General features: G+C 49.2%; 1 protein-coding gene across 1 annotated transcript in view; it reads right to left on the reverse strand.

Annotated features, from left to right (window-relative positions):
- CACNA1C (calcium voltage-gated channel subunit alpha1 C) overlaps nt 1-12597 on the reverse strand; it is a 589282-nt gene that overhangs the window by 74243 nt on the left and 502442 nt on the right. Inside the window, exons 23-30 of the mRNA XM_087814454.1 lie at nt 10458-10564; nt 8169-8256; nt 7561-7668; nt 7115-7167; nt 6658-6804; nt 5048-5249; nt 3340-3498; nt 2611-2721 (exon numbers count right to left, since the gene is read on the reverse strand). Coding sequence (XP_087670580.1) covers nt 2611-2721; nt 3340-3498; nt 5048-5249; nt 6658-6804; nt 7115-7167; nt 7561-7668; nt 8169-8256; nt 10458-10564 — 975 coding nt within the window. The remainder of the gene's footprint in view (nt 1-2610; nt 2722-3339; nt 3499-5047; nt 5250-6657; nt 6805-7114; nt 7168-7560; nt 7669-8168; nt 8257-10457; nt 10565-12597) is intronic.

Below are 12597 nucleotides of genomic sequence, written 5' to 3' on the forward strand. Positions count from 1 at the left end.
TCCAATTAATGGGGAATTCATTTCAGGTCACTGTCAAAAGCCCTGGTTCTCGGGTCAAATTCAGCTAGAGCTGCAAGTAGTTTCTGGTTTGGTTTTCTGCCTGAAACATTTGTGGCTGCTTTTCCTGGAGTCTATTCCTTAATGAAGAATATCAATAAGATTCCAGGGAGCCCTGCTTTCCCAGCGCTCCTCCCACCTGGTCACCTTCGTTGGCCAGCCATTCAGTGACCATACTCCTCTATTGCCAGAAGTCACTTCAGAAGTATCCACAGAAAGGGTCCAGTTTCCTTTCTCTTTTCACCACAAACTGACCTTAGAGGCTAGAGTACACATGGCCCCAGATGGCTCTCTTTCTTCTTTATGAAAAGTCTCTTATTTTCCCCCTTATTCTCACAATAGAAAACTAGGGATTCAGGAAGCTGGGAGGCGCATTATGGTTTTGACAACCACAACTGGCTAGTTTCTGGGAATCTGGCTTGTTCCTAGATTCACAGGATTTAGGCTGAGTGCCTTTCAGGTGGAGGCCCCTGCAAGTGTCAGTTTCATTTGCTCCTTGGGGCAGGTTTGCTGAATACATCTGTGCCCATGAGATGTGATTCAGGAAGTCCCCTGCAGGGCCCTGCAGACTGCAGCAGCATCATCAGAAACACATCTGAGTCAACTGTGAAATGACTCAAGGCTTTGAAATATTTAAACCACATGTCTCATGAAACTAGATGAAAGTGATGCCAGTTTCCCTACCTAGAGGCTGCCATCTGAGATTGAAGCTCAATGTGGCAATGATCCTGCATCCCTGGCCTCGCCCAGTCATGTTGCCGTGGGCTATGAACCTGTCAGTGCTCCTGGGCCACAGGTGGGCAGAGGTACTGTGGGCCTTTCAGAAAATGGCCAGGGACACTCTGTGGTCTTCTTTAGGCCAAGACAAAAGTGTATGTCCCTTAATGGGACTTGGCATGGAAGGAAGAGTGAAAAAGACTAATTGCTGCCCTGGAGGAGACATAAAAACACCATTCTCATCACCAAATGGCTTTCATTAGGAGTCTTATTTTCTGGAAATCAGCCGAAATCCCTTGAGTGAAAAGAAGAATCAGCGTTTTAAGAATATTGTCTGTCTTATTTTTTAAATACTTCAAATGTTGCTTTCCTCTCTTTGAAAAGCACCCAGCAGAACACTTGATGTGCGAAGATGCTAACAGATTGGTGTAGAAGTACATTGAATATAAGTCAGAGGTGTTAGATTCTGTTCCCAGTTATGCCACTTAGTACCGGTGAAATTAATATTACTCTTAATTGTTCTGAACTTCACTTCCCTCTTCCCTAATATGGGGGTGCTAAGACCTATCTTATAAGGGCATTTGGAGGATTACATGGAGTGAGGTATGTATAGCACATGGTGGGTTATTATGAAATATTAGTTGGATATTAACTCAAAGAAGATGATGGATAGCTTGTCAATAAACATGGATCTAAGAGCCAAGGAGCACCTCAGCCCCAATTAGTCCTGGAACAGTAGAAGTTTGAATAAGAATGGAATATATGGCTAGGGACTCCTTTGTTTGGCCTTCTGTTGATCTGTGTTGCATCTGGGGAAATGAACAAAGGAGGGGAAGAGAAGATTCAGAAAGCCAGAGAGATTTTCTCAAGTTAGTTATGGAACAATTCTCTTAGAACCAACTCTTTCCTTCTCATTGCTCTCCAACAGGTGTGGTAGCCAGGGAAGCTGCTGAGTTACTATACAACCTCCCTCAGAAGTAGCTGCCCACGTTAGGAATCCCAGGGCAGTAGATGCCAGTGATTCTGTCCTGTCCTCAGGGGTGAAAGACTGAAGGGGTGGAACATTTTTTGCTGCTCAAACTAGCCTGTTCCTCCTTTATCCAAAACAATGGGGTGGAGTTGGTTAAAGAGGGCACAGATAATCCAAGGTGGCAGGTAATCCAGCCTTCCCTATCCTGCCGCATTCATCCAAGGGTTCTACTTTTGTCTCCCAAACTTTTTTTGAGGAGTTGCTTACAAGAAGCAAAGCACAGACATTTGCAGGTAACTGCCCTTCCTATACTGGAACGTGTAAGGAAGCAATGATGTAGCCTCTGAGGTGGGGAACAGGGGCCCCCATGGACTAGAACACTGAGCCCTGAGCTAATGCAGCCCTGGCTGAGTTCTTTACAATGAGGTTGGTCTGTGTGGCTGATGAAATGAGAGGAGGGGAGAACAGAGGCCTAAGTGGATCTGGAGGGCTGGGCCTGGAGAGGTTTGGTTTGCCAGTCTGAGGGCATAATTTCTTCTAGATTATGTACTGGGGGGAAGGGACCAGAGACAAAATGGGGAATGGCAGAAGAGAAAGTATCATCTGCCTCCCCTAGAGGGAAAGGCTCAGCTCAGGGAGGAAACTGTATCCTGTACATCATAGCCATGGTCCAGACCATGATCTGAGATTCCACTTCAAAGGCTTGACCTGGTCCAGACTCAGCAGGGTTAGGAGTTGGAACATGGATCTATCATCAGGGAAGATATGGTCCTTCACTGACTACTTCTGCCCCTCACTCCCTTTTTGATACTGGCACTCTATCCATCTGGTGCCTGCACCCCAGATGCCTTTTTTCAGAGGCTTACCTTGGGTTTAAAGGCAATAAGCTTCAGAATCATCTCCACAGTGAAGAGGCCAGTGAAGAGCATGTTGAGGATGTTCATGGCGATTTTAAACAGGCAGCTCTGACCGTAGTGCTGAGAGGAGGGAAGAACTGTGAAAATGAGGCAGGGATATCCCTAACCCTCACCACCCTCATTTCAACAGAGATCTTCCTTGAACCAATCCTGGAAGTCCATCCACTTCTCTTGTGAGCAATCAAGTGGACTCAAGAAATCTTATAAGTTCTTCCCTTTTCTGCCATCTCTGAAAACAGAGGTTGGCAGAGGTCTACGTCCCTGCTTTGACTGGTTATGACAACTGTATGGAGAATCCTGGTACTCAAAAGAGTGCTAGCATGGGTGGACCTCCCTGAAGACAGGTGGATGTAGAACCAGCCTCCACACGACATGCCTTACTGACAATAAGGGACACTTGGAGCTCACCCTTGTTCTCCATTTCCTCCACTCTGTCCACTTTCTCAGCCTGGGGGCCTACGGGTTCTGTCCTAAATCCCAGAGAGGCACTCATCCTTCAGAGAGAACACTTGTCTCTCTCCACCTGGGAGAAGGGGACAGCTCGTCTGGTCCTTCGACCTCCTTTGGCCATCAGGAAGGTGAAAAACCAGAGATGCTGGTGCAGCCCTTTTACACTCCATTTCTTTCCACAGCACTCCCCCCACGCGGGCATCGTGGGCCCCGGGCCCCCGGACTCACCTGCATGGCCAAGCAGATGGTGTTGAGCAGGATGAGTACGAACATCAGGTACTCGAAGTAGGTGGAGTTGACCACATACCACACTTTGTACTGGTGCTGGTTCTTGGGTATGTACCTCCGCAGGGGCCGGGCCTTCAGGGCGTATTCCACACACTGTCGCTGCGAGGGAGGCAGTTGGGGGGCGGGAATGGGGGCAGAGCGTGGTTAGTTACCTGGATGATGTGTGTAGGCTGCCAAAGGAGGGTGGGATGTTGATGAAACTATACACTTGGGGGTAGGGTTCTCCGGGAGTCAGAGCATGATCTATTGCTCTAGCTCATTTACAGGTTTAAGGTATTATTGGAACATTTTTTTAAAAATTTTTCTCTCACTCTTTGATCAAGGAGAGAATCTCCTCTAGTTAATCTGATCAGGCTTAGCTGAGGAGGAGTATCTCCTTTTTTCAGCTGTAATGCCTGGTGCACTGCTGACACGTAGTTGGCATTTTATTTCCTTTGCCACAGACTCTCCTTGGGGTACTTCTCTCCTCAATTTTTCTTTCCTGTCGTAAATCAGTCTTTCTTATTTACCACTGTTCACAGATCAGAAGACACAGGCCATGGATGGGTGACGAGATCTTGGGTTAACCAGATTCCTGGGTCTCCAGCACAGAACCAGTTCATTTCTCAGCACTGTGCCCAGATGTCCAAGTCTGGGACCAGGGAGTCACTGCACCTCTCCTCTTACCCTCTGCCTCCACATCCAGGCTCAAAGCCTGATCTGCCTTATTTCCTCCTACTCTCCATCTCCACTACTGTTAAACTGGTAGTAGATGAGGGTCTAAACACCTTTCATCTACACTTTCCTACTGGTCTCCTTCTTTCCTGTCTACTTCCAACCCAAAGTTCATACAGCAGCCAGAATGATGAGTCTAAACTTAAGATGTTAACATCAAAATCTGTGAGGGGTCCAGCTGGCCTAATGGGTAGAGCTGAGCGTCTTGTGCCATGTTCCTTTCCATAGACCTGAAGTTGCTCACAGATAGGGGTGTATTTCCCACAGACTCTTCCCCTGGGGGGACCCAGCTGGGGACCTGACCTTCGTGACTACACACTACAGCCCACCCTAACAGCTTCATTCCTCATCAGTGGAGTTGCTGAGGCTAACAGAACAAGTCAAGGCTAACAGAACAAGTCAAGGTAGTGGGATTACCACAGCACTACTACTTAATTAAGCCTCTTTTCTGCCCCACCTCATCCACAGGCCTCCGGGTTTTACTTGAGAAACCATTTAATAGTGGTTTTCTAAGGCTATGCTCTTCCCCGCCCCCAAAACTCTCCCTCTCTCATTGTTCTAGGTCGTTTCCTCTTTATCAATAGGGCTAACCCTCGTGGGCACTTTCTAACTCATGGGCTTCTAGATAGGGCATGAGGTTTTTCCCCCAGAATCTATCATTGTCTCCTTAAGTAGATACTTAACGAATAGTTGTTGGCTGAATGAATGCATTTGGGAGATCTGGGATGAGCATTTCCTTTGCTCAGGCTCCTCCAGAAGACTGAGAGCCCTATTCTCATTTAGAGGAGCACACAGATGATCTCAGTATCCACATGGATCTCTCTCCTGACCACAGCCTCTCTTCCGGGTGGGACACAGGCTGCCAATTACTGGCACTCCTCATGTGGCCCTGCTTCCCCTCACCACCTCGCTTCTCTCCTTTCTAGGAAGCTACCTGGTTTTTGTCCAGCTCACAGTTCTTGTACTCCTGCTCTCCCTGTTCCTGGAAGGTGACGATGACGAAACCCACGAAGATGTTCATCATGAAGAAGGCAATGATGATGATGTAGATGATGAAGAAGATGGAGATCTCCACGCGGTAGTTGTAGATGGGGCCCTTGTCTTCCGTGTGGGAGTCGATGGAGCGGTACAGCAGCCTGGAGGAGGAGACAGGCCCCACAGAGGGAACTGAAGAGGCAGTGTCACCTCTGTGGAATGATGGCACTGCTGCTCCTAGGGGCCCCTGGGCTCAGGGGTGCTGGAAACAGCTCTAGGCTGGGAGTCAGAAGATCTGGGTTCAAGTCCCAACTGTGCCACTTATTGGCTTTGTGACCTTGAACAAACCAATTAACCTCTTTGAGCCTCAGATTCTTTATCTGTAAAATGGAGACAATAATTCTGACTTTCCTACCTGACAAAGTAGTTGATTAATGTATATAAAGTTGTTTTGAAACTGTCAAAAATTATTTTAATGTAACATGAATCATGGACATTGATTTCAAATACTAGAAATATTGGTAAATATTGAAAAAGCTTTGCAAACTGACAGACTCAGGATGTTATAGTGAACATAAAATAAATCTATCAGAGATCAAATATCCATTTAGATAAAAAGAGTAGATAACAAAGGACGCCACTTATTCAGATTATTGGCAATGGTTTGGATTTACACTTAGGTAGTCTACATGTGGATGCCACCCATCAAGGCCTGGGCTCTGTGTCCATCATTGCTTGTTCCTCCTCATGGACAGGGACTGCCTCCTCCCCTTCCTTTCTTACCAGGCACAGTACTTGGTTATCCTCTAGATATTATCTATATTTTTACCATATAATAATGGTGACTCTTATCTAAGACCATGTGCTATTGTTAACTTAAAAATCTGTAGAACTTTCTGACTTTTAGATGATAATTTCACTGGAATACAAAAGTAGGGGAGCGGGCGTCTGTACAAAGACGTATGGAGCACCTGATGGACAGGCTGCCTGGTACAGGTGGTACTGTGTAAAGGCTGACCAGCTGGTGGTATAGGCATGAAAACACTGCCTCTTCAGAAAAGTTTGGACCCAGGCTTCCGTCCCTTTCTTACTTTCCACTGTAGATATAGACATGGCTTTCTCTAAGGAGGCTGGGTAGAGTCTAGGAAAACAGAGACATCTCTGCCATCTTCACCCACACTGTGTGCACGTTGGAAGCAATGACCTTGGATCCTGTGGTGATCCACGGGCCCACACTGGAGAACCCTCCCCACACCCTGCTCCCGATGCCATGAGGGTAACCACAGACCCCTATCCCTGGGGCTCACTTTGAGGTTGGGAAAGGGAAGCTCATTTTTGGTTGGAGTTTCTGAAAGGTTGACATCTCTAGAAAAAGAAGAGTCTATGTCTCAGCAGTGATGATGGACTACAGATTTTTCTAGAAACACAGCTACACGTCCTGGGGAGGACTTGGGTAAGTGTGACCTCTGGGAAGGAGTGTGGGACAGTAGTAAAACTTGGGGACTGTGTGTGCGGACAGTGTCTTGGTCTCTGATATCAGGGTGGATAGACTCTGATCTGCATACTCACTCTGGCCACCCCTCAAAGGTGGAGACCGTGAAGAGAGCCATCATGGCTGCCAGGACATTGTCAAAGTCAAACTTGCTGTTCTCCCAGCTGCGGGGCTGTATGATGGGGTGGTCAACCTCCCCGTCCTTGTATGTGATGTAGTTACCCCTAAGAAAGAGAGGAAGGAGTTAATTCTGGGGGTTTCCCACCTCTTTTCACACATGGTCCACCAATGACTCTTGGCATGCTGGGTGGGATGGGACTAGTTAGGCTTAAACCCCACAGTTCTAGCACTGAGAGGAGCTTCAGTGGGGAGAACCTGGTACATGTTATGCCCATCGAACCAGATTATCCCTGGGTAAAAGTCCAGCTGCCACTGCCATCTGAAGGAGAATGGGCCATCCCTCCTCTCACGCGAAGTCACCAACCTCCCTGAGTTAACCAGCCTTGGCGCTGGCTGCCGCCAGCCTGTACTCACTTGCATTCTGCCTCGGTCTGCTTGGAGCTGTCTGAACAGGTGTAGAGCTTTCCCTGGAAGGCAGAAGAATAGAGGGATTGGAGATGTTCATTAATCAATGACTCAATCAGAAATGATCATCTCTATACCCTAGCACTGTGCTAGGGGGGTTGGGACAAGAAGTGCAGGGACAGCAGAACCCAGGTGGAGAAGACCTGAGTCACAGATGAAAAGCAGTCAGAGCCATGGGAACCACTGGGGTTCAGAAAGAGAGCACTCCGCTCATGAGTGTTGAACACTGCAGGAGGTCTCGTGGGGCAGAGAAGTGGAGCTGGGCTTGGAGGGATGATCAGGGTGGGAGGAAATCAGGCCACCGTCTTCTTTTTACTGTATCTGTCAGGGCCCCTTCCCAGGAAGGCTGACAGGAGGAGAAGGAAGAGCCAGGATAACCCGAGCCAAGACTTTACCTTGAAGAGCTGGACCCCGATGCAGGCGAACATGAACTGAAGCAGTGTGGTGACAATCACGATGTTGCCAATGGTCCGGATGGCGACAAACACACACTGGACCACATGCTGCAGTGAGAGAAGGTGGGCAGGCGATGTGATATCAGGAAATGCCTGCAGCCAAGCACAGGCCTCTCCCAGGAGGCAGCATGGGCAGCCCTTTTGCCACAGTAGGGAACTCAGGCTAAAAGAGGAAAGCCTCTTCTCAAGGGGCACACAGGATGGAACCCAGTGGAACACAAAGGCCCCACTGGGCTCTAGGCCATCACAGGGACAAAGCCCCACGAACTTCCCATTTCCTAGGGTAGGAATATAGGAGCCTCATCCCCATCAGGGCACTGGGTTTGTGTGTGGGTCTCCTTTATGCTGAAGTTTTGTTTAGCTCAGATTTTGAGTGGCTGCCTGCCACTGTTCGTGAAGTAGGACTAGAGAAGCAGGCAGGAGAGACAGGCTCTAGCAGGGCAGCCACACGACCTGACCACTACCTCCTCCCGCAGCCCACCCTCACCTCACTTAGTTTCCCAGTCCACAGGCTGGCTGATGCCTCCGCTCAGGCCCACCCCTATCACCTTTAGTCCCTTGGCTCTGTTGATGGCTCTCAGGGGCCTGAGTACTCGCAGAACTCGCAAGATCTTTACGACGTTGATTGCACTGGACCTGGGAGAGAGAAGCAGGGCAGGGAGTGAGCTTCTCCTGTTTTTGGCAAAGCAGCAAAAAATGGGGTAAGGGGTGTCCTGGCAGGTAACCCCAGAAAACCTGTGAAAATGTAAAGGGGGCTTTCTCATCCTGGGACCTTCTCTACTCCCAGCTCCCACCCCATGAGGACCAGAGGCTTGCCTGCCACCAGGACTTTCCTGTGGGTGATTAAATAATATGCAAAGTAACTCACCAGGAGTCACTAGCAGTATCATGTGCTACTCGGGGGGCCTGTAGAGCCATCAAAACACAGCTTGGGCTGCTAGGACTTGAGCTGAAACCCATCTCTGCCATATACGAGCCAAGTCACCGAGGAGCAATTTCCTAACCTTTCTGAGTCTTTGTTCCCTCACTTGTTAGATTGAACAGTAATCACTGCATGAGGCGGCTGCAAGGACTAAGTAAGGTGTGAGTTGTCTAGCAGTGTGCTGGGCACTACTGTGAACTGAATAAGTGGTAGCTTTATTGTTAGGTCTGAGGAAGACATCACTGAACTTGAAGAAATACTACTAAAATGGAGGCACTTCAGGCCTGCGGCAGGAGGTGGAGTGTGGGCAGTAGATACCTCGGTGCTCATCTCTAAACATGTGTCCTACGTGGCTGCCCAGACTTATACATAAAACGCCTGGTTCATAGCAGTCAGGACTTGGAGGAATGAATTCTACACAACAGGTTCTACACACCTAGGAAGCCAGGGCCACAGAAAGACTTTGGGGACCCTCGGGCCACTGTTGTTCCCTAGTGGAAAGGAGGCCCTAGGGTGTGAGCCCCCACTGAGCCCCTAAGCAGGAGGGGCTATCCCCCGGCCCAGGTGGTCTTGTTCACCACGCTAGCTGGGTGAGCAACTCTGCAGTATATCCTGACCCTCATGCACTAACTATCTCACTGAGATCATCTTCTCTAGCTTTCAGAGAGCCTTATACCCACCCATCTGGGCACCTAAAAAACGTATGACATACCAGCAAGTGCTAGTTTCATTCTTTAGGTGGTCAGGATGGCGTGTTCAGGAGGGAGCTGGCAGAAAGACCTGATTTCCCTGGCTCATGGCTCTTTCATTCCAAAGGATTCAAAGGACATTCCTATCTATCTGGGTACCTCAGGGAGGGAGTTGGTTTGCACTGAATTGCAATGGAAGGGATTTAAAGGTCAGATGGGAAAAGCACAGACTAAAGGGAGGAGCTCTTGGTTCAAGGTTAAACAACGATTTGGTGGTAGTGCTGGGGTTAGAATTCAGACCTGCAGGCTCACAGGCAGATGGCTGTGGGTCAGATAACTGATGATCACTCCTCCATGCTTTGTAGGCTGACCTTGAAAACATCTTGGGAGGGGAGCCTCAGGGTCATTTTCTTTGCCACTGGTGAGACCTTGGGCGTCTCATAATGTCCTGAACCTGTTTTGCTGTCTAGAAACTGGTGATAACAGCACTCACCTGCCTACCCCGTAGGCTTTGCATGAGGACTATGGAAGAATGTGTATGTGGAAGTGCCTGGAAGTTAAAGTGCAGTGTTAGCTCTATTAGCTGATAAAACATGGAGAAACTTGGAATCGGATTCTTTCAAACCTGAGCAAGTTTGCAACCTTGGTCGTACAATCACCTGGAGAGCTTTAAAAAATCTTAAAGCCCTGGCTATACCCAAGACCAGTTAAATAAAAACTCTGGGGCAAGTGTCTTTTGAAGTTACTTAGGTGATTCCATTGTGTAGCCAAGATTGACACTAATTCTCTCTCTTTCCCTCCCTCCCTCACCAGGTGCTTTGACTGGAAAGAGAGGTCAGGGGAAGGGCAGGAGGATGGACCGGAGATCAGGGCAATGGCAGGTCCTTGGAGCTGAGGGCACCCAAGGGCACTGGGTACATGGTGGAGGGGGCAGGGAGGCCCTGGAGACCTTTTTCTCATCATAACTGGGCCTGGTCCTGCTTGCCATGGAAAGATCCAGACATTTAAACCTATTCCTGCTGGATCAACATACCCTACGTGTCACACCACTGAAGGCACGACATGGGCACAAGAAATCAAAGCTACCATGTTGTACAGTCAGAGGCCCCACACATTCACATCATAGGTCCACAGGTGGGGTGCAGAAAGGCCCTCCGAGTCTTTATGTCCTGTCTGACACCCATTCCTGGTTGTATGCCCCATGGTGGCTGAGGGACCCTACTCACTGGATGCCAAAGGAGATGAGGGACACGCTGACCACTAGCAGGTCCAAGATGTTGAAGTAGTTCCGGCAAAAGGAGCCCTTGTGCAAGAAAGCCCCATAAGCAGTCATCTGCAGGGAGGCACAGAGAAACACGGGTGTGAGTGGTGCCTGCCCAAGCTCCAGAGACCCCTCCCACCACCCTGCCCTCCCACAACACCCTGCTGAAGAGCAGTGAGGCGACAGAGGGTGGGGCAGGCAGGACTGAAGGAGATACAGTGCCAAGAAAAGGGTTCTGCAACCGTTTATACAACTGCCAAAGAATCCCCAGCTCAGGATCTATCAGTGTCTCCTTCCACATACAGCCAACGCCAGACTCTTCAATCCTATATTCGAAGCCCTTTCAAATCAGACCTCCAACCCTTCCCACTTTAACTGTTCCTCATGGCATGGCCGTGGCTCCAGCCCCGAGGGGCCCTTGCTGACCCTGTGCTGACCCGGTTTCCCAACCTCCTCTCCAAATTCCACTGACCTCAGGGCCAGCGTAGGACACTAGGTGTTGGGGGAGGGGGGGCATGCCCAGTAGGATCACAACCGTCCTGGTTTCCTGGGACTTTCCCAGTTCAGTTCTGAAAGTCTGGGTCCCAGGCAGCTGCTCAGTATCAGGCAAACGGCACAGGTGGTCCTCTATTGCCCAGTGAGCAGTTCTACCAATAACTCTGGCAATTAGCCTCCCTCCACTTCCTAGCCTCAAGCAGTGTTTCTAATCTGTGCCAAGTGTCCTAAACTCGGATCTACTGTCTTGCTTCTAGACCACATGTGCTTTCAGGGCCAGAGCTGTGTGTTCAGAGGGGCTGTGCGGTGCTGTGTTAAAGAGCACAGCTCGGCAGCCAGGCCATCTGAGTTTGAATCCCAACCCTATTGTATTTTATTTGTGTGGCCTGTGCAAGTTACTTAATGATTCTGTGTTTCAGTTTCCTCATCTGAGAAATGGGGGGGGGGCTGATAATATCTCCCCTATAGAGTTATAGCTCCAGTTGAGTTATTACGTGTAAACCACTTAGAACAACATCCTGCTGATAGTGCCGTGCATGTGTTGGGGTCAGATAACTTGGATTTGAATTCTGGATTCCTTCTGCACAACAGAAGTTCAGTTTTCCTCATTGATAAAGTGGGCACATGATTCCCTGCCTCTCTGAGGCACACATCACACACTGAAAACCATGTGAGAGCCCTTGGAAACCAAAAGGGGACACGTGGAATGATGAGTATTATCATCAGCTGTTATTACCTCCCTCGGAGCTTGGTATAAAGCCACTGCAGGTGCTCAGCAAATAGCCTTTCCAATTTTGTTGAACTGAATTAAGGGCAATGGATTTCCAGGTTAAGGGCTGTGAAAAGCCATGGGCCACAAAGCATCAGCCAAAGGGACGCTTTGGGAGCTGATGGCTGGTCACCGGGGTCCAGTTCATGTGTTTGGATCAGAGCATGCCCAGGGCAGCATGTCTGCAGAGCAATTCAAAATCAAGCACAGGGGAAACTGGCAAAAATAGCTCTTGCAACCTAATTCTTTCCATTTATCTCTTGCCGCAGGGGGTCACAGGGGACTCAGGCACCTGTGTCCTACAATAGTTCCTAGAAGTGGGCAGATTATATAAAAAGTTGCAGGGGAATATAGTTGGAGATTTCTCCCCAAGGCCTGACCTGTCTCTCAGTGAAGACCCCAGAGAGCAGACTTGGGTGGCTCTCATGATTCATGTTGACCAAAGTGCTTCTGTGCCCGCTGAAGGCTGAGCGCCCTCCCTAGCCATCCCACCCTTTACCTCAGAGAAGGTATCGGGGTCTGCTCCCGCCTTGGATATTGTTAGGATGCTGCTGAGCTCCAATAGAGCCATCTGCATTCAGGGGAAAGCATTCCCGCATTGGGTGGATTACTGGGGCTCAGAGAGCCAACTTCTGTGCTTTGATTTGGGCTCCCATTTTGTCAGGGGAATGTGTGTGTGTGTGTATGTGTGTGTGTGTGTGTGTGTGTGTGTAGGGGGCACATGGCCAGGCAGGGCCTGAGGAGGACTGGTTGTAAAAGAAAGGTCAAGGGGATGCCAAAAATTCGAGCATTTACTTGAAAATTACCGGTGGCATTCAGGGCATCAAGAAAGGCCAGGCTC

Source organism: Miniopterus natalensis, chromosome 2 (assembly GCF_054644295.1).
Source record: "Miniopterus natalensis isolate mMinNat1 chromosome 2, mMinNat1.hap1, whole genome shotgun sequence".
Taxonomy (NCBI): Eukaryota; Metazoa; Chordata; class Mammalia; order Chiroptera; family Miniopteridae; genus Miniopterus; species Miniopterus natalensis.